Raw genomic sequence first — 22,332 nt, 5'->3', positions numbered from 1 at the left:
TCTTGGATACAATAGTCAGCTTGTGTTCAGTCCGAAGTTAATGGACATCTGGGGCAGTTTCTAGGTTGCTGTCAGACAGAAAGTAATTTCTGGACATTTTGGTCTTACAGGAAAGGTTTAAATTAAGAGTGCTTTACTCCCCTCCCCCCCAATAACTTTTCCCTTAAACAGAACCTTTGTTTTATTCTGTGCCCAGTTATTGCTATTCTTCCTTAGCTTTCCTTTTCCAGGATTTTTTCTAGCAAGCGAAAGGAGCACAATTGCAAACATGCTCAAGACATTGCTAAACCACATATAATTTAAAGAGGAAATTACTATTCTGTTGAATAAATGATAGTAGATAAACTTCAGCTCCAAACTTCTAGAGGGCATCTCCTGCCCCAGGCAGGGTAGCTGCTAGGGCTGCTTATCATGTTAGAGATGCTGAAATGTTTTGATGACGAGCCAAAAAATGGGTGCTCTTTAAACGTTATCTTCCTTTCTGGTGCCAGAGACCTGCTCACTGGAGGAAAATACAGAAATAATTTGAATGTGAGGCTGGAGTTTCGTTTGGGTTTGATGTTGTGTTTGAATTGCAGTGTAATTGCCCCTGTGTTGTTGATTTGTGGCTGAAGGTTCCCTTAGGTCTGGATAAACCTGTTTAGGTAAATGGGAATGTTTTTATGCCCCTGGCCCATGCTGGGTGCCTGCATGCCTCTGAAAGAGCCATTTCTCAGCTGCAGAGGCACTAACTCTGCAACATTAAAGGATGCAGTCGAGATGCGCAGCTAATGGATTTGTGCCACCGCTCACCACTGCCAGAGGTTTCCTTTGTGCCAAAGCTGAAGCTCTGAGTGACAAACTGTCCTGCAACCTGCCAAGGCTTTGTAGTTTCATTATACTTATGAGCTCTTTCATGTGCATGCGGACTGATGCAGTGATGCATATCCCTTCTGACAGATCATCACCAAGATTGGAAGATTGTCTGGAGATTGTGGCTCTTCAGTTCTCCTAAAATCGACCATGGCTTTCAGCATTCGGTCTCTTTGTATTGGTAAAGAAAAGCAGGGCTGGTTGAAGAATTCATATTCAGACTAGTCAGTCATTCATTTATAAGAGGTGGGGAGAAGTGGCTTGGCTTAACTGAAAGATATTTCTCCTGAGAGCTCATGTCCAAAAATAATTAGGTACAAGTAAATTATTCTAGTGCAGAGACAAGGCATATTTGAACCACAGATACTTCAGTTTTATCATCTCCTTGTTAATGATAGTACAGCAAAGTAATTTTACATTTCCTGCAAGTAAGTATTTATCTGCCACATTTAAGATGACACATCATATGGCAAAATGCAAGTTGTGAATTTCCAGTAGGTTTGATTAAAATCAAGTTCCCCTTAACTGTACTGAAATTTCTATTTTTAGTTTGAACTTGCGTAACTGCGTTTGCATGTGGTGCATTCAAATCCTTAGGTACAAGTTGCATACATGAATTGTGGTGTCCAGGGTCACAGATGGAAAGCATTGCTTGCAACGTTTGCAAGAAAACCCATATTCCTACCTCTTATGTACAAATATGTTCCTTTTACCTTTGTTTAGAATATGTAATTGGAGGCATATGAATAAGAAGGATAAAATTTTAGTCATAAATGGAGGGGGTTTCCCAGGTCAGGGTATGGTTGCTGTAAGTCTGATCATTTTCTCCAGTGATGGACATTCTTGCTGGATGAGTTCTTGAGTTGAGGATTTTGCCTCAAGAGCTTTGTTTAGCAGTTGCACTCCAGGCTGGGGATGCCTGACAAATGCTGTGGTATCAGCAGCCTTAACTAAGCCTTAGCAAAGACGGAAACACAAGGGGTTTGTCTGCTACAAAATGTATGTCCAACTCTGAGATGCAGGAGGGCCGAAGTCTGTCTTTCTAGGTTTTACCCGGTATTAATTTAAAACTGTACTTAGCCCCTTTACTAAAGCAGATTAACTACAAGTAGTTGGGATAGGTATTTTCTAAAAGCTTTTACTAAGGCCGTTTGCTAACTCCAGCAGAACTTGGATACAACTTCTTCAAGCAGATGTTCCAATTGGCAGTGCTTCTGCTTCTCTATTAATAAATGTCTCATCTTTTTTTTTTTTTTTTCTTCCAGGATTCAAATCTTTCAATACACACTGATAACCCAGACCTGACACCATGTTTCCAGAATACCATCCTAGCGTGGATCCCTAGCATTTATCTGTGGAGTGCATTACCCTTTTATCTTCTCTACCTAAAGCACAACAAAAGAGGATACATCGTGCTTTCCATGTTGAGCAGGTTCAAGACGGTAAGATCTCTTTGCAGTTTGGAGTTTGTTAGGGTTAGTTCAGTATCCAAATAAGCACTGCAGTGGGGTTTAAACAAAATTCCCCCTAATTTATGGGGGAACTGAAGAACTTGATTATAGAAAACAACAGCATATGTACAGATTTCTGAGGAAGGATACCAAAAGGTAGTTCATTGGTGAAGAAGTCCATCCTGTGAGCCCATCTTTCCGGGTGGAGGGAGAAGTTGATTGTGCTGCAGAAGAGAGTTTACCCCTTTGTTGAGCCAAAACTCTATTCCTTCACCCTTACTTAGGCTTTTAACCACTGAAAGCTGCAAAACGAAGATCTTAAGGTATGTCTAGTGGGAATTTTACCTCATTGTGAGAGCAGGCACAAAAAGGTATTTTTTTCAAGCCCCTCTAGCTACCCAATAGCTATGGGATTTCATCTGCATCTTGTGCCTAAGAGATGGCTTGTGTCAGCAGCACCTCTGGTTTACGAATGGCATGGTTCTGAGGAAAGCAAGTCACTTTCCATAGGCCATAAGAGCTGGGATTATTCCTGGAGAAAAATTCCAGCCTTCCGCTTCGGGTCATGTTGGCCTTTAATCTGTCTCCTATGTTTCCAATCAAAACTGAATAGTATGAGGAAAAAAAACCCAAACAGGTAAATATATTAGTCTTTCTACTGGTTGTGTTTGCAAATCCCTTGGAAAGCAGCTGAGACAGGAGTTTGAGTGGAGTGGGACTGTTTTATTAGTGACTGCAGTTGATTGACGCAGCGGTGTTATTCTGTTTACACAGCTTTATCTTGCTGGGAATCTGTAAATCGTAAGGGTTTTGCTAGCCCTCTGGCTGCCCCTGGAGATGAGTTTACCAAATGCTGTTTCTGTTTGACTGCTTCCAGCTGTTTGGTGTCCTGCTGTGGTGCGTGAGCTGGGCCGACCTCTTCTACTCTTTCCATGAGCTCCTGCAAAACAGAACACCTCCACCAGTCTATTTTGTAACTCCATTGATCGTTGGCATCACTGTGGTTTGTAGCTGTTTCTGTTTATTGTGACCAATAAGAATAATTCTTTCTTAGTTGGATGAAGGAGGAAAAGGGTTCTTTTGCATCCGTTGACTTATCCTGTACTCATTGAACTGAATTATTAGTAGTTGTATTACTGACGCAAATTTTGCTTACTGAAAAAGCCACAGTTACAGGTACCTCACGTAGATTCAGTTATGTAAATTAAAATCTTTATAATAGAGAGATTTTTCTTCCTCCCACCTTGCTCTCATCTGTTTCTCCAGGCTTGTGATCTAGGTGTGGAGAGAATTTGGATATGACTTTGCCTAAACAGGGAGATATGATAGAGCATGGCTTGTGCATTGTTCAGTATTGTATTGGACTTTGTAAAACTGTGTCTTTTATCTGGTGGTTGTTCCTCCATTAAACAGAAACCAAATTTGCTGTGGCTGGGATGACAAACAGCCTTGTGGCTGTTGTATGAAAAATGAAGCAGTAACATTTGCCCATTTAGTTTTTAATTCACTTGGTTAGATTTTTTTAAGATCTTGTTTTCTAGATGTGTCATGATTGTCCATCTGGACTAGAGAAATGACAGCTCTTACATGTTTTTATTTTTTTTTTGTAGCTAATATTTAATTGTGCCTAGCTCTAGGTCTGAAGTCTGGTTTAAAAACTGAATTCTGGAGATGAGGCTCTGAAAACAGTAAAAACAACTTCATAAAGTTATTCACTACTTTCCTTAGAGGAGGTTTTGCCGTTGACTTCTGTGAAGTTATGGTGGGACCTTTGTTTCACAGAGGTCCTGTTGTCGAGGATGGCTGTAATAGCTGCCAACTGAGAGTGTGAAAAGGGGGAGCAGTGGGATGGGATTGTGTTCACGTGTTCCTGTATTTACTTTTACAGCTGTTAGCGACACTGCTTATTCAATACGAAAGGCTGAGAGGAGTTCAGTCCTCTGGAGTGCTCATTATCTTCTGGTTTTTGTCTGTGCTCTGTGCCGTGGGGCCTTTCCGGTCTAAGATCATGACTACAACAGCACAGGTAACATGCCATCCTTGTTTGCACTTGGAGAACAGGAAATGTAGCATTAACATCTCTGTGAAGCGAATGAATCACCCAGTTTGGAGGCAGATCTGAGCCCAGCTTTTGCCAGAGAGAAAGAGAAGTTTGGTTCCGTTGCCTTGACTCAGACTTGTGTAACTTGAAGGGAACTGGGATTTCTCATGCAATGTCAAAAAGGAGATTTTGCTTTGCCCAGGGCTATAGTGGAGACCTGATAGACGTGTGAGGGCCACACCAACACTATATTAGAACACTATATATTAGAACAGATTCTTTTTCTCTTTCCCCCCCCCCTTCCCTTTTTCCTTCCACAACCCCTTCCCCTGCCATGCTCAAATAGGGATGGGTAGTAATTGGAGATGACACCTTCTAATATGTAATGTTCCTTTTTTGCTTAGGCAGCTTGGCCACATTATACAGCTCCATAGGCTTTCTTTTGTCAGTGCCTGATGTGCTGAGGACAGCATTTTGACTCCAACTGTGGCTGTAAATAGAGAACAGAAAGTTGGAGGGAGAGGAAAGAAACCTGGGCTGTCATGATTCCTGTTTGAAAACATAGCAGGTTCTCCCACAGTAAGAAAGCTGTTATGTTTCTCACCGAAACAAATTTCACTAAGTAGGGCAAAGCAGATCTTCAGTGATTAGATCATCAAAGGCTAGGAGTGAAAAGGAGCGTTTGAAAAACATCAAGGTGATTGCTTCTCCTCAGTGAAATCACTGTTGATTCTGTTTGGTGATTATTTTTTTTATTATTTTTTTTTTAATACTTACTTTTTTGTAACTGTTAGTGGCATTATCCTTTTAGCAAAGATTTTGCTATGCCAGGCTGTTGCAAATATTCCAGTGGAGATTGAATTAAACTTTAAATGCCAGTCTGTGCAGAACATCTTCACAAAATAGCTGCAATCCTGGTGAGGCCCTTTCAAGCACCACTTAAAGTCAATTTTCAAACTGTAGTAGTGGTGAGTAAGTACAAATATTGGACTATCAATGTTTGAATCTTTAATCAACTTAAAATTATGTGTGCAGAGCCTTAGAAAGTGTATGGGTAATGTTTCTTCTGTTCTTGCAACTGCCAAAGACCAAATACTCATTCTCTTGCACCTAAGGTTTTTTAAGTGAACGCTACATTGGGGTATAAAAGAGCTGTATAAGGGACATAGCCTCACAGCAAGAAGTTTTAAGTCAACTGCAGACTCATATGAGTAGGAAAGGAAATATCTCTAGAGCAGATGGGACTGTTATTATGCAATAAAGTGTTTTTTTGCAGCTTCTTCTGCAAGTATTTTACACTGACTGCTTGTCGGTGACAAGATACTAAAGTAAATGGATGTTCTCTGATCTGGGTTGACAATTCCTATGCTTAAGACATGATCTTGCAAGAACCCCTGGAGGTAATTTAAAAGGATGTCGTGTAGCCCCAAATCCAGAGGGTGTCTGCATGCAGTGAAGATGTATAAGCACTTTGAACTTGACATAATTTAATGAAAAGCTTGGAGATAAGCATGTTGTTAGGCACTTTACAGACTGCGTGCATACTTTTGTAAGATAATTCTTGCTAGCAACTACTTTGCAGTATTCAACTGTAGAGGAAGAAAGGAATTGCCAAAAGAAGCTGTGGAAAAGTCAGTGTGTGTGTTGGGGGAGCTGGGAAGTACAATAAAAACAATCATCTACTGTGTTTCTTTTTTCCTCTAGGGCCATGTAAATGAACGGTTCAGGTTTACCACGTTTTACATCTACTTTGCTTTGATAATCATTGAGTTGATCCTTTCATGCTTTAAAGAAAAGCCTCCATTTTTTTCCCCTGTTAATACAAATCCTGTAAGTATTTTCGTTTTGCTTTGTTTGCATTTTACTCTCTCACATTTTGAGAGTTTTGCTGAGAATACTAGTCGTTGAAAACAGCTTTGGATTGTCATTGAGATTGCAGAAGTTAGTGACCCCCTTACAAAACAGTGGGAAAGGAGAGTAATATTGGGGTTTGAAGCCTTTTTTCATTATATGTGCCATCAATAATGACTGGAAGCTATGTGGTGAAAGCAGCTTTCCTACTTGCTGCTTCACAGCAGTTTAAGTTACATTTATGAACACTGAAGTGTAATATTAATTATTTTAAGAGTGATTTTTATGGTGATGGTGGTCTACTTGCTTAATATTCATTTAGAGTTAGCTAAAGTCTATAAGGGTTTTCTTAATAAATGATTTCTATATGTGTTGAGATTAGGTATGGAAAACATTAATAACAGAAGATATTATTAGTGTCACAGGTTCAATTTCTTCTTCAATTCATAAAATGGTCTCTCTAATTGGATTTATGTTGAACAAAGCTGAGAGAGAAGTTGAGTTCATTTCTTAAAATGAACATTTTAGAAACTATAGAACGACGTTTCACCTTATATAAGTGTGATTTAAAGGCAATATATGAAGCAATTTTTAGAGATATTGAGTTTTGCATGACATGGGAAGTGAAAGAGATCGATTTTATGTCTCATTAGGACATAGGTACATACATGTAATATACCATAAATATACCAAAAATTGATCAAAATAGACTGTCCTTTTATTAAGGTAATGGTAAATGTCTTGCTTTATTTATTCTGTGTTTTGGGTTTTTTTTCCCCCATAACTTTACTATAGAATCCATGTCCAGAGTTAACTTCAGGCTTCCTGTCAAGATTGACATTTTGGTGGTTTACAAGGTGAGCTTCTCTCTTCAAGCTGTCGGACAGCTGACAACCCCAAACTCTACTTGTGATATGTGTTGTGTGGAGTTAGCAATGCAGACATTTTTCCTCTAAGTAGTTGATGTGGGATGCTTTTTCATCCACAGTGCTGTCAGCACTTCTAGCCTTTTTAGAAACAGCTTTCAGAGTGTTCGTGCTGCCCAAACTTCTTCTCTAAAGAGCAGTGGCAACAACTGGGGCATGAATAATGGGGTACACAGTCTAGTTGTGTTTACTGCGTGCTGGGATATAACCTAAACCAAGATATAAGACTCTGCTCCATAAGATTAATTGTGGCAACCTTTCACCCACCTGAGGATGTGTTTTGTTTCCTGCTGAGGTTCATGGGTGAATGCTTTTTAATAAGGGCATTTTCCATACAAGAGGGAAGGTAAACTGGGTTATATACACAAGTGATTACCACCAACTGATAGTGCTGTCAAAAGGCACGTGTATTAAAGATGCGATTTGAGATTGGGTTTGCTATCCCCATGATAAAGAAGTGGAACAGCTGTCAAAGGTCATATTAAGACCTGTTTTTTCCATACTGGTTGAGGATTTTGAGGTCTTCATTCTTCCACCCATGTAACTTCATTTTCCTGGCAACAGCCCTGTAAAGTTGTTTTCAGTGGGAGAGTGAGATCTTTCTAAACTTCCAGAGTTTTGAATGTTCAGCTTCCCCGTCAAGGTTCTTGGCAACTAGATGTTTGTGTCCCTTGACAAAATTCCTCTTACTGTTGAGGAGCTGTAGTTTTCAGAGAAATCTGATTTTCCTTCAACTTATGTGAGCATCACTTTTTCATTTTGTTCACCTCTGACAGTTATTCCAGATAAACTTAGTTCTTCTAAAGCTTCACTCTTTTCATTTAACTCCGCAGTTTCATTCAAATGCTTCTGGTAGTTGGTTTTTATTGTCCTTTTTTTTTTCTGAAGTGATGTTTTCAATAAAATACATGTAATCAAAACTAGGTAATGTCCTTTCCTTAATTGCAAGCATCAATATAAGGAACAAAGGGAGATGGAGGTATAATTATCACGCTTTCTGTGGAGATGCATCGTCTTGCTTTTGTTAGTTTAATAGTCACAGAGTTTCTAGCAATGCTTGAAGTGCTATTAGCCAAACTGAATGGGATTGTTTTTCTCCATACACGCAGCATGGCAATTCTTGGTTACAAAAGACCCCTGGAAGATAAAGATTTGTGGTCGTTGAATGAAGATGATACTTCAAAAATTATTGTGCAACAACTAAGTAAAGAATGGGACAAAGAGAAAGCAGAGTGCAAACAGTAAGTATATGAACCAGTCTGCAAACAGAGATTGATCTGAGTCATTTCAACATTAATAAGCTACTCATCCCTGAAAATGAGCCAACTAAAAATGGCACCTACCTCTTTAACCTATCTGTTCTTCATTAATATTAAGTCAAATTTTCTTATTTTAATATGTCTAGGCAGAGGCAAGCAGGAGCCCTCTGGGGCTTGTGTAACACCTACACACTTTTTAACTACGTGCTTAAAATCTACACAGACAGGTAGTGCCGTTTACCACGTGGAGAAGGGCTGCAGATGCAGAAGGGATTGAGTTGGTTGGGTTGTAGAAAATGAACAGCTTTCATCACTGAGCTGGTAGATGTCTAACCCCATAATTGCCTCCCTCCTAGGCATGTTAGAGCACCATAAACCAACAGGAATTCCTCATCATCCCCAGCATGAGTTTTTTGGCCTGACACTATTTTTAGCCTTAAGGCTCTTAGCAGTGAGCAGCTCTTCAGTTCCTTGCAGTAAAGATATGAAACTCAAGACGTGAAAGGCAGGAGGGGGAGAGATATCCCACTTTAAGAGCTGAGATCCTACTCCTGATACCTAGGAAGTTAGCAGCAAAATTCCCATAGTCTCTGATGGAAATGGGATGGGGGTCAAAACTTGCATATAGTTACATCCATGCTGGAGAGGATATCCTTTTTATTGCATGTTCTGTGCTAATCTGATCTTAAGAAATTATCTATTGTGCAACTGTATTTCCTTCTCCCACTGGTTAATGTCCAAAATCTTTCCAAAGAAATAGATGTGATAACAGTGTGTTTCAAATGAAAAATGTCAATAAGGAGGAGGCCTGCGCTTCCATTTCCTTTCATTGTGGAGCTTTCTTCTCCATGTGGAGGTTTTCCTCTGTTCTCTTCTGTGCATGTCCTTGCCAAATTGGAAAGACCCTATTACGTGGTAATATTAGGAGAGAGTTGTAAGGTCCTTGGCAAGGCTGATTATGATGTGGAGAGTTCCACTTTGCAGCTAAAATTTGAAAGGTTTCCAGCACTAACACCAGCAGCTCGTCCACTAGTGCTCTGTGTGTGCTGTGGTTTTACTTGGGTTTGGTTTTTGTTGTTTTCATAATGTCTCTACTTTTACGGTGTGGAATTATGTGCATTGTCTGGGTTCTGGTCTTTTGCTCTACAAACATAAATCTCACTCCCTCAGGCTTTTGTATAGTAGGAGCCATAGCCATTGTGCAGAGGTGCCTAGGGTCCAGGAAAACTTTTGCTAGGAAACCAGAAACTGTGCCTGGAGTGTTGTCATGGGATTTGTTGCATTTTGGAAATTATTCATACAAACTGGGGCCAGTTGGCAATGAATTTAACCATAAATTCTAGCTTTTGTTTAGCTCAGGTAAGAATTTGTGATGACTGTATTAATGATTCTAAGGTGGGGAACAGAGTGAAACCAAAGCAAATCACTGTACTCCAGATTGCTGGGTTTCACGTAACTCTAAAAGCTTTGTGGCTCTGCTTATTCTTCAATTACAAGTATGTATTCTCAGTTACTTCATGTCAAATAACATTAGTGGTAGTTGCTTGGCAGCTGTTTTAAATATTTTATTTTTTTTTAACTCTTCTCATTAAATCTGCTCTGAGCAAGCTTTTATGACACTAAAAATGCTGTGTCAAGTTGTACATGTATTGAAAGTGCCATGGAAAATGTTTGCCATGTACATAGTAGTAATTTATTTTTAAAAATTTAATCAGTTACAACTCTGGTATAGCTAAAGCTTTAAACTTATTTTATTGTGATGATTATCACATTTCTAGTGTTCCAAAACCTATACAGTCTTTTTTACATTTTGCTTCACAGCTGTCTTATGAGTTACTGTTAAATAATTGCTAATGGTTCATTTGCTACTAATGAGTTACAGGACAAATCAGTTCAGATTTAAGTTGCTATTACAGAAAACAAAGCACGCAAAGAGTATTTTTCCTTTGCTTTTGCTCTCGTTGCACGCATGGCTGAAGTCTCTACTTGCTTACTTTACTGATAAGGGCAGTTGCTTCTGAGGAAGTCAGAGTTGTGCTGGATGGAGAAGAGAGAGCTGGAATCTGTTTTGCCTCATTTTTGGTTAGCTCCTGAAACTCTGCTTATGAAGACAAATTGAAGATGCAGGGCCTTGTCATCACTATGGAGAAAGCTATGTGTTTTCCCATGAGATAATCAGCATCTATTATCTGCCCTGCTATAAATAATGGAAACTAGGCACATGCTTTTTGCTTTGATAAAAAAACTGGGTGTGAGCAGTCCCACACGCTGCTGGAAACCTGACCTCACCCAGAACCCGTAGTAAATACTGGAAGTGCATTTTCTCCCTTTGGAATTTTTTACTGTGAAAGAACTATTGCGTTGCTATGAGGTCACTGTAATAAGCATTTTTAATAGCATAAAGCCAGGGGCAAATAGTCTTGTTTCTTCAAATCCTTCAATGAGTTTAACAGCCTGGTTGCCAGAAAAATAAAGCTTTGCTCATAAACTCTTCAGGTTTGATCTGGAAGGACAAAGGCAACACTGTTTGTTCTTGTCTGGGGAAAAAAAATAAATTTGTCTGGTTTAGGTTCTCCCCCTGCCCTCAAACTTTATTGCAAAGAAATTGGGATTTGCACATACCTTTGTTTGAAAGGATGTGAACAAGTTTCTACCTGTGAACTGTTAGCCAGAGTGATCATTTGGAATGCTCACAGACTCTTGGAATTATTTGACTCTGCAGCCAGCCAGCTCCAAAAAATCTGCCTGCTCTTTATGAAGAATCATAAATCCAACCTCACTTGGTAGTACTTAAAAGTTCTTTTTCAAATGCCTGTTCCTAGGGTCTCGCTTCCATCTGCCCCTTCTTATAAGGCTTATGTGCCCAGACTCTAATTTCCTTCTCCCTGTTCCACCTGGACTTAACCTTCCTGGCTGACATTCAGGAAATTGTTCTGTAGGTCCCATAGCCCCCAAGAAACAACAGCAATTTGGTATTTGATGGTAGAAAAGCTGCCAGGCTGCTCTTTGAGAGTAATTCATGGAGGAAGCAATTTCCCAGAGCGCCCCCTCTTTATTGATAGGCAACACAAGTCAGGCACCCAGACGTACTTCTAGAAATCCCACCTAGAGCCCTGGAGAGCAGCACAGACCTGCTGGGTCCATTTTTCATCAGTCTCAAAGAGCTTTGCAGAAGAGGTCACTTTCGTTGGCTTATTTTGCAGATGGAGAAAGAAAGGTACAAAGTAAGAGAGAGAGAGAGTCAAACAGGGTTCAAACACCTAAATTGTCATCTGAGTAAAATTTAGGCACCTAAACCCAAAGTTTCTGTCCTGGAAGAACCTCGGACAGCTGTGGCCCAGATCTCGGGGATGGCTCAGCTTTGGAGGTGCTATGGTTTGTACTCTTTTGAGTTTCCAGGAATGCAAAACTGTATTTTGAGAGGGCTGTGCCTGCTTCCTCGCTTAGCTTGGCGTGTGATTCAATCCTTGTCCCCCTGGAGGGATTCAGACTACTCCTCTGAAAGCAGGTGTGTGATCAGATAAGGCTAAAGGTTTAGTACAGCTACTAATTGAATAACGAACGTAGTCTAGGAAGGACTAGGTGAGGGTGCCTTCTGTGGTTTGTAAATAGCAACTGTTAGAGGATTCCTTTAGAAGAACTTGGAGATTCAAGGTCAATTCTGTCATCTGTCAAAGAAGTTAAGCCTTCATCTCCTACTCCTTTGGACTACCTTCTCATCCCATGGCGACTGATTTTCTGGCCCATGGAGTGCACCTCGTAAATGCTGCAGAAAAAGGAAAGAAAACAAGACTCTATACACAAGAGTGGCCTATCCCTGAGAGCGTCTAGATCTTGTTGAAAGTCTTGCTGTTAATCAGTAGCAAAGAAAGGAACAGACTTTTTGATATTTGTGCGGTGCTGTACGCGTAAAGCCATGACATTCTCATTGGCAGCTGTCTCTTTTTGCATTCCCTTAGGAAACAAGATGTGACGTATATGAAGAAATCTAACCATGTGCTGAATCATGTTGGTGATGGTCCAGAGGAAGCAGAAGTTCTGATCAGGGACAAAAAGCACAATAGAAAGCCTTCCTTTCTCAAAGCTTTGTTGAGGACCTTTGGGCCATACTTCTTAATCGGCTCCTTCTTCAAGCTGATACAAGACCTGCTTTCTTTCGTCAACCCTCAGCTGTTAAGGTTGGTTTACGGTGCGAGTAGTTTCTATGTGCAGTCCCAATGGAGGCCTGGCTTTGGCATGGAGTATTTATTTTTGAAATGCATAACTAGTTTCCCTCACAGTGCTGTGTGTGTGTGCTCCCCCACCTTTCCGCTGAAGCGCCATAAGAGAGGAGTTCTTTCATGTGGACGAAGCTGTAAATTGGGCAAGCTTCACTGAAATGCAAGATTTGTAAATCGTCCATCACCAACAGACAGCTTTGAATTATAAATTAACTGTTGCTCCGTGCAGCAGTCCAAAGCAATTTCTCCCCATTTCTAAAGGATTATTTGTGAAATCAAAGCGAAGCGCTGCTTGCTGGATGCAGTAGTCTCTGTACATCTGATACCCACATGTGGTGGTGGTGGCCGCAGCTGTAGCGTGACTTGATATACAAATGAAGCGTGATGCTCATTTAGTGGCCGTGCTGCTGTCATCTGGGAAAGATTTTTGGACCATTTAGATGAGTTCATGTGTTCTTAGTTGTGCACAGCAATGGGAATGTGTGAGGCACAGTTGCAGTAAATTTCCATGTGAAATAAAATTACAGTTCTATTAAAAAAAAAAAAAACAAACAAAAAAAACCAAACAGGTGAGATCTTGATGAACATGGTATGTCTTCAAACTCTCCTTGGATGAGGAACATCTATACCTCCCATCTCCAGGGGGACCAGTTGCTCAGCCTGATCCATAAAGGAATTTACACAATCCCCACATTTTTTTCCTCTGCTAGTATTATTCTTAAAATGAGAATTTCACCAGATAAACATTAACTAAGAAGAAAGTAACAGTAGAAATACCAGCATTTCTATCAAACAATTATTTTTTTATTCCCAAGTCAATGGAAATGCACATAGTTCTGTTAATGCATGAGAGAGGAATGGAGTTTGGATGGAGGCCGCAGGTGGATGTAGGGAAGGGGAGAAGAGAGGGCCCTGCTCCTATATCGGTGTCTCTTAAAATAACCCCAATGCGGAGCTGTGTTCTGAGATCATGTTGTTCTGTGGGTGGTTTGTGACATACCCAGAAATTTGCTAAAAAGAGGGTCCGACCCAGTATGGTGACATTTAATAGCTTACAGTCTGTCATCTTCCAGAGTCCCTACTGAAGAGGAGGCAGCTGGTTTCCTTCTGAGAACACATTAAGTATAATCTATTCTGGGAATTTCTCAAATTTGCATAAATTCCTGGATATGTTGTCGGTGATATCTCAAGGCATATGATGGGGAATTTCTTCTCAAGTCTAAATTCCCGCAGTTCTTGGAAAATGCACTGCTACTGGTAAGAGAAGATGAAAAAGACATAGCTGTCTGGCAAGTTGCACATAAGATAGTTTTATGTTTCTAAAAAGATTGCTGAATCCCATGCTGGGACTACAAAGAAGAGTTTTTCCTGAAGCTGTCCACTGACAGCATGACTGACTGGTGCAGTGCAGAAGGAAGATCTCTCTGGACTGGAAGAAGAAAAACGCAGAAAAAACCTCATGCTTCTAACACAAGGCTTTGGGGCCTGATTTGTAGCTTCCAGGTGTATTTTCCCCCCGCTGGTTATTTGAACCATGGAGTCTAATCTCTGGTCCTCCCGTATTTTGATAATTCAATACTGTGGCCAGTAGTTTGAAGTTGCAGATGTGATTTTTGAGAACACTGGACATTGCTGTTTGCTGTATGATGGTGTGCAGGTCTCGCAGGGAGAGCAGCTGTGTGTAGTAAGAAATAGCATATTAATAAAAGATGATACAGCCAGTTTAATGGTACTACTACTGTACCAAAAAAGTAGGCGTGCAGAACTCTTTATGCATCTATCCAGAAGGATGTCTTTTAATCTAGGGTGGGTTTTTTTGTGGGAAAACACCCCAGGCAGAAGCACTCAGGCTGCTTGGAAAGGATTTGGGAAAGAAGCTGGTTTCGCCTGCTTTACTACACTGTCCCACTGTGTCCTATCATTCACCTCTTGCCCTGGGGGGCTGCCTAACAGAGCTCAGACAGTGAGCCCTGTGTTTAAATGCTGGATCTTGGGGGAAACCTAAGAGTTTCTCGTCATATTTCATCTTCTACAGGCTCATTTGCAAATGGACTTTCTCACTGGCCAAGCCCAAGGTTATGCTGTTGTATCTTTGCAATGTTGTTTGACTGCAGTCGTAACTCAGCTTGCATCCTGGAGAGCTGTTTACTTTTTGTGGTTAGAGAGAGGATGTGGCAGGATGCCATGGTTGAGAGAAGCTGTGTTATGTCCCATTAAACTTGCTGCTTGTTTTTTATTTTTGTTTCCTTTTTTTCCTTTTCCTTCCCTAATCTTCTGAAAAACAGTGTATTAATCGGCTTCATTAAGAACAAAGATGCACCAACCTGGTGGGGATTTTTGATTGCGGCTTTGATGTTTATCTGTGCTGTGCTGCAGACACTCATACTTCACCAGCATTTCCAGTACTGCTTTGTTACTGGGATGAGGCTGAGAACTGGCATCACTGGAGTGATATATCGAAAGGTAAGACTGGAAGTATTCCATGAGCTGGAAGACAGTGTATAGCCAAAGAAATGACCTCAGATCTCAAATACTCAGAGAAGAACAGGCCTATTGGAGAAGAATAGCCTCCTGGAATATAAAAGATTGGGGGTTTTGGAGAGTTTTTAGGAGTACCTCTATCATAATTTACAGCAACTTAATGTGGGTGTACTGGTAGGTCACCAGTCATATCATAGGCAAATATTGATTCACTATAAATATTTGGAAAAGGGATTCGGAGAATAGCGTGTTTGTGTTATGAGTTGATTAGATACAACTAGGTTTTCTTTAGAATGCCACATACTGCTAGAGACAGAGGTGCTCCCGAGCAAACCACTTCATGAAGTCTTGTTCTTTGGAGATTAGGAATTGATGTAGGTGTGAATTATTTTATTCTTGTTGGAGGAGCACATTCTTGGGGAGTGTCTTGTTTTGCTTATAAATGAGGATTTCTTCTCTGTGTTTCTCTGTACATATTAAGATTGTGAACCCACTGAATCTCTCTTATTTCTCAGTCCTTAGTCATCACAAACTCAGCGAAGCGCTCATCTACTGTTGGAGAAATTGTCAACTTGATGTCAGTGGATGCCCAACGTTTCATGGACCTGATGACTTTCCTGAACATGTTGTGGTCTGCACCACTCCAGATATTTCTAGCTTTGTATTTCCTCTGGCAGGTACAGACTTTGTCATGTTTTCTCAGAATTTGTCTAAAAGATGTGCAAGCTTAGTATTTTCTCATTAATTTGACACACCACTGCTTTTTTGGAAATGTATTGTTCTGTCTTGTAGTGAAGTGTCTTGTAGTGGTGTACATGATTAATTTGTTGTAAATATTTTGTTCAACTGGTATGCAAGATAAGGCATTTGAAGCCAAAGATAGCCTTTTTGTCTCCTCTGTCCCTACCTTGCTTTGATAGGATCAGTCTTGGACTCATCACAGTGTTCCCAGAACTTGATACAAATGAGAGCTTGAGGGAAATGGTTTTAAGCCAAACAAAACCAAAAAATAACCTGGACGTAGGACATGTAGGCCACATCTAAAGATTATATCATGCTATATAAAGAAGTTTTGTACAAGTCAACATGAAACAAATCTCACCTGGAATAACCATAATTATTCCTTTGCTAAAGTGAAGTTCTTTCGGGTTTATTGGTTCCATTTGAGAACTGGCTTTCATCATTAAAGTGTTTCTATGCAATTAATCTGTTTTACTGCACAAAACGGTAGCACCAACATAACCATATTGATTTAGAGTTGAAAGCCATTAAGTTGTCGCAGCCTTATGAGTTACTGCTCCACTGGTAAGCTGAACTCTGGTAGCCAGCAGTTTGGGTGCTTTTACTCCCATTGAGGGTACCAGGTTCATTCAGTAATTGCAGTTCCCTGGATCAGAGAGAAGTCAATGGAAAAATTCCTTCTCTGTGGCTTATATGTTCCCATTCTACATTTGCTCAGTAGCTCTCTTTGCATTAGTGCAAACTTACTATCTCTTTCCACTGGGAATCACTTAACAGGTAAATCACAAAGCTCTCTGCTATCACCAATACTAGCATAATAATAATTCAAGGTGGATGCTGTCATGTTTTTCTGTCTCCTCTCAGTTGTTCTGTGGAATCAGAACATTTCACTGGGAGGAGTTCAACTTGTCTATGTAAAACGTACATTTCTGTTTCTGTAACCTACTCCTGTTTTCATGCTTACTGTAGGGAACAGCAGCATTTAGGTATAACAATAACTTACTTTTTTTCTTTCAATCAAGACTTTAGGGCCTTCTGTGCTGGCAGGAGTTGCTGTGATGGTTTTACTTATCCCGTTTAACTCTGCAATAGCAATGAAAACCAGAGCATTCCAGGTAAGGTACCAGCAGAGAAGGTGATGTTACCTGAATTGGCAGCTGAGCTATCAGAAATGAAGGCATCGGTGGTTGTCTTCACCATTAACGAGCTGCTATTTGCCCTAGTTTATTTATGAGTAAGATTGTACTGATATATTTAATAACTGTATCCTCTCAAATAGTTTTGGTTTGGTTGGTTTTTTTTGCATAGTGAATTGAATGCTATTTAAGGGAAAGGTGTGGCATTGAGCCAGTGGCTCCTCATACTGCTGGAGCAGCTTTGGGCATTAGCAAGAAGTCTCCATATCCCTTCACCTGGTAGCTTCTTCTAGGAGTGTCTAGAGAAAGGGCAAATAAATGCTGTTTTTTAAGCTGTGAATGACTGTTTTCAGAGATGGTAACTGAAACCTGGCAGCCTGTGTTTTATGCTAATAGCCAGCGTTGACTTCTGTGGCTACTGAGCTGGGCTAAATTTTAGTTATTATCTTAAGGTAAAAGGATCCTTTATTCCTTTCCTTGTAGTCTTAGTTGTCTCTAGTCAAGGAAGGATGAAAAAAACCAATATAATAGTGCCCTCTGGCTTTGTGCTAGAGAAATCTAATAAGTAGTTTGTGCTGTGCAACCTATCAGTGACTGTTTGGAAGATTTTAAAAAAAGTAATGTGGGTGTAAAAAGGTAAGAGTTGGAAAACGAATATAAATTATGACATTTAAGCACAGCCTTAGTAACAGAGTGGTATTATTACATGCCTTAAAGAGACATGCAGGCTTCCCACTAAATCTCTTGGATGCTGACATGTTAGTATTAACATTCCTTTTTTCCCTTGCCCATTATAAGATGCTCAAAGCTGCATAACTTGGTGTGCATGTGTGTGTGAATGCAGTTTTTCATTTTGTCTATACAGCTGAGCAGGGGTTTTGTTTTTTTTTTAAATAACTGAATGAAGCACTGTATTCTAATGTAAAGGAAAAATCTAAACTAGGAGTAACCACAATTTTCAAGGGATGCCCTCAGAAATATAACTATGAATATCAGGAAAAAAATCTGAAGAAATCAAAGGAAGAAGTAGGGTAGTATTTTTGTGAAGTGGCTGAATGTTTCTTTAAGGTGGTTTTGAAAATGTAATTCCTAACAGTGAAGATGAGTGGAAAGATTTTGTACTCTGCTTTTCAGGCATTTTCTTTGATTTCTGCTTTCTTTGGAGGTATAGATTTGCACAGTAAGCTTACTCATAACCGTCTGGCTTTCTTTAATTACCTTTTGCATCCTCCTTAGAAATAGCCCAAGGAGCCATCACAGCTGTGAGAGAACATGTTGAAAGCTCTCTTCTAGTCATTCCTGTGACACTCTTGTCTCCTGTGTTTACTGATAACCTAGGTGGAACAAATGCGATATAAAGACTCCCGCATTAAATTAATGAATGAGATTCTGGGTGGCATAAAGGTGCTGAAGCTGTACGCTTGGGAACCCTCGTTTTCAGAAAAAGTGGTGGAGATACGAAAGAATGAGCTCCGAGTTTTGAAAAAATCTGCCTGTCTCAATTCTTTGTCCACCTTTGCATGGATCAGCGCACCATTCCTGGTAAATTGAATTTGCATGACTTTCTAAGCTGTACAAGTACGTCCTTGAAGGATAAGTGTGAGGCTTTGTGCTTGCTAAATGTACATAGGAATAAAATGTAAATACTTTTTAAAAAAAAATATTCACATGCTTTGAAGCAAAGTTCCCTGTTCTCTAGAGCTTTTTTGTTAATCGGTATTAAAGTATTTCTTGATAAAGCCTGCCAGTGGAAGCTGGGAATAACTGTCTCAGGAGAATTTCCAACCACTTCAAAGTACTTCCCCTAACAAATTGAAACTAGAATTTGAAACCTCAGAGATATTTGTGAATAGCAAAAATAGCAAAAAAAAAATTTTAATTGAGTGAGTCAGGACAACGTCTGTCTTAAGCTCTCATTTCTACCTTTCGTGTTACAGTGCTCTGCTTGTTTTAGTGGGAGAACGAGTTGTTAAATTATTCTACAACCTTAAAAAAGATTTATTTAATGTAAGAAATAGAGTCCAAATGATGCACTGCAAATTCTGAAATGCTTTTTCCTCAATTTTCTCTTTCCCTCTATTTTTCACTGCATTGCACTGTGATCCCTTTTGCAGAAAGGGTTTTGGTTATGGTGAATGAAAACACTCAGATAAATGCTTTGTCAAAAATAGTCCTGGCCAACTGTTTTAGACACCAAGGCCCAACTTGGGTTTTAGTCCCTTTCCTATTGTTCAGTAGGTCTTGTTTGCTCAGCTTGCAGTTGGCAATGGAGAAATTTGGTTGGGTGGAGCTGGAACTGCAGCCAAACCACAGCCAGATAACTGCTTCTCATTTTTATTTACCCGCGTTCTGTAGTTCACCTCTTGAATCTCCTAGATCAACTCAGTGCAGCCATTAGTAATCTGAAAGTTATTTTATTCCGCGTGCCCTTTTTTGCATCAACTTGTTCATGTGACTTGTCATTCTTAAAGCATGTTGAAAAGGTCAGAAATGGAGAATTTGCCCCATTTTGTTGATGATACTCTTATTTCAGAGATGCCTATCAGGCTTGACTGCTTTTTAAAATGTCAAAATATTACATACGTCTTGCAGTAAACTGGCTTTCTGGCTTCCAGGTAGCACTGACGACATTTGCTGTGTACGTCTCTGTGGATGAGAAGAATATCCTGGATGCAGAAAAGGCTTTTGTTTCCCTCTCCTTGTTTAATATCTTAAAGTTTCCCCTCAGTATCCTCCCACAAGTCATTAGCAACATTGCGCAGGTAAGGAGGATCTGGTGCGTAAGTTGTTTTGAACAGCTTGGGGAAAAAAGAACCCCAGATATCCCTGATTTCTGGAATGCAGAGATCCCTTGCATCTCCCTTTTAGCAGCTTTTCCTTCTAATATCCTTTCTGTACTGCTGCCCTGTGTTGGAAAGCCTGACCTCTTCTTAGTAAGCTTGTCTGTGTGAATTTTGCTTTACTTAGATGAACTCAGCTTGGTCTGAGAAATTTCACAGTTAAAAGCTTGGATTTCAGCGTAAGACCGATTGCAGGGAAAGAATGAGTCACTGTTCAGCAAGCCCATGGGGTGAAAGCTTAAGCCATTCTGCATGCTTGCTTTTTCACTAGCAAGAGCATTACGTCCCCATTAAAAGAATAATAAAGTGACACTGTGCTCTTTTCTTAGACAAGTGTTTCCCTAAAGAGAATTCAGCAGTTCCTGAGTCATGATGAACTTGATCCAAATTGCGTGGAAACAAAAGTGATTGCACCAGGTAAAGACATCAGTATTTTTCTAAACTATGCTAATACAACAAACATCTTGTATTTGTTTTGGACTGGTTGAGTTATCAAAAAAAAAGAATTAAAAAAATAACAACAGTAATCTTGGTTTTTAAAAAGAAAACAAAGCAGCTGCTTTGAAAAGTGTGTGTTTGCTGTTCAGACTATGTGGAAATCACAAAAGTGATTTTGTAAGTTACAAAAGCTACATTTTTGAGCTTTGAGCTGAGTTATTGGGCCTGAGTTTGTATTTGCAATGTTTTGGATGCTAACAGCACTACATAATGAAGTGCATCCACTGACTAGGGACAGCAAGACCTGCTCAATCCTTTCACGCACTGCACAAATGCTCAGGAACATTAGAAACAGTTTTGATTCCTTCTGTTGGAAACAGTATCACGAAATAAACGGGCAACCAAGTGCTCTCAAAAAAAATGTGTTTTCTCATGTAATGCACTTTGGTGATAGTGCGGTTTGAAACTTCTGTGTGTGTGATGCTGTAGAGAGAGGAGGAGGAGGAGGGTTGGCTGTGTGGCTGCCACATGATTGCTGTTACACCCCACCCCACCAGGAGGTAAAGAAAGCCTGCAGATCTGTGGCAGTTACTGTGGCAAGCAAAAACCTGTGCAGAGGCAAGTTTAATCTGATACATCGAAGTGAACAGCGTGCAGTGGTCTCCTAACAGCTTGAAAGTGGTTTAAGTAAAGTTGTGCTAAGAGTTGCACAGGGATTCTGAACAGCAAATGTCAGGCCTGGCCTCACCAGGGCAGGGAGAAGCAGGACAACTTTTCAGGTCCACAGGTCTGTAAGCTCACAGTCTATAGCTTAAGCTGTGATCAGTTATTTTCACTCTGAACAAGCCCGTCTTGTGACCCCCGGTCATGAGACTGTGTTCCCCATGCCAGTAGAAAAGGGAACTACATCGTACATGAAACACCCATAAAGATTCCTCTGTCTGTCAGTCTCTCAGCTGTACTGGTCTGTGCAATACATTTCCTGCCTTCTCTATTGTTGTGTTCTTGTCACACAGGCAATGCCATCAGCGTTACAAACGCGACGTTCAGCTGGGGAAAGGAGCTCAAGCCATCTTTGAAAGAGTAAGATTTCTTTGTGCAATTGCAATGAAACATCTACCTGGTTTCTGGCTCCTGGGAGGTCTGTTTGAAAGACGCCTAGTAATATCTGCAGGCTCACTTCTGGAAAAGGTTGTTTCTGCACATCCCATAAGTGCATCTCTTCTGCCTTTAAAACATTGAGCGAATCCTCACGCCTGGTGGTATTTAGGCTTTACAGAAGAGTGCTGTAAGGTTTTAACTCCACAGTGACTAGCATAAAATAGCTACCCAGTAAAGGGCAGAAAGGCTACATAAATTTCTTAAATAGACATTTATTTTTTTTTAACTGAAAGCGCTAGACAAATCAAATCCATCTGATGGATTAGGAGGACAGTTGAGAAGTCTGGGTTTGGACTTGGGCGTGTGAGCAGTGGTCTGTTCTTTCAAGTGTCTTCAAGACTCACCCCTGTGGTTTTACGTGGGCCATATCCAGACTGCGGGGGTGCATGTTTTGCTCATTTGCCTATTGGAATGAATACAAACAAAATTTGCCTGGAAGCATATACTTCATTATGTTATGCTGTGTTCTCAGATCAAAATCACAGAAACCTGATAAGTATTCTTAGAATTCTCACTCCAAGGAGCTCGTGCTGTTGTGCTGAGTAACCTGCAAGCAAGAGGCTTAGAGTTCAAAGGAGCCAGTTTGGTTCAGGCAGACAAATCTGCAGCCAGGTAGACTTGAGTGTTTGGGGGGTTATTTCATGAAGAACCATGCATCTCTAGCTCAAACTGCTAGCCACCTGCTTTCAAAATGCTTATTAACCCCGTTTGACTTGGTGATGGACTGGTATGACACAGCAAATGGTCTTAAAAGGCTTGTTACCAATCCTGCTGATTTAACAAGATAGATTAATGCTGGGTTTCCATTTACTCCTACAGTTCTGGTTACAGTTGACTGTACACAAGAAAGGGAGGAGAAGACCAGTGACCAAGCTATGCTTGCTATATCCAGTCAGGCTGAGGTCAGGCTGATTTGTCACTGTGTATTTCAGCCC

General features: G+C 40.3%; 1 protein-coding gene across 1 annotated transcript in view; it reads left to right on the top strand.

Moving 5' to 3' along the window:
* Positions 1-22,332, top strand: part of ABCC3 (ATP binding cassette subfamily C member 3) — a 49,859-nt gene that overhangs the window by 12,614 nt on the left and 14,913 nt on the right. Inside the window, exons 2-15 of the mRNA XM_014953891.1 lie at positions 2,118-2,294; positions 3,181-3,306; positions 4,192-4,329; positions 6,049-6,174; positions 6,991-7,052; positions 8,231-8,362; positions 12,340-12,558; positions 14,886-15,063; positions 15,597-15,758; positions 16,845-16,937; positions 18,297-18,500; positions 19,574-19,720; positions 20,128-20,215; positions 21,253-21,319. Coding sequence (XP_014809377.1) covers positions 2,118-2,294; positions 3,181-3,306; positions 4,192-4,329; positions 6,049-6,174; positions 6,991-7,052; positions 8,231-8,362; positions 12,340-12,558; positions 14,886-15,063; positions 15,597-15,758; positions 16,845-16,937; positions 18,297-18,500; positions 19,574-19,720; positions 20,128-20,215; positions 21,253-21,319 — 1,919 coding nt within the window. The remainder of the gene's footprint in view (positions 1-2,117; positions 2,295-3,180; positions 3,307-4,191; positions 4,330-6,048; positions 6,175-6,990; positions 7,053-8,230; positions 8,363-12,339; positions 12,559-14,885; positions 15,064-15,596; positions 15,759-16,844; positions 16,938-18,296; positions 18,501-19,573; positions 19,721-20,127; positions 20,216-21,252; positions 21,320-22,332) is intronic.

This window comes from Calidris pugnax, unplaced genomic scaffold, assembly GCF_001431845.1.
Source record: "Calidris pugnax isolate Ruff unplaced genomic scaffold, ASM143184v1 scaffold9, whole genome shotgun sequence".
Lineage (NCBI taxonomy): Eukaryota > Metazoa > Chordata > Aves > Charadriiformes > Scolopacidae > Calidris > Calidris pugnax.
This window is presented reverse-complemented; position numbering and strand designations above follow the sequence as displayed.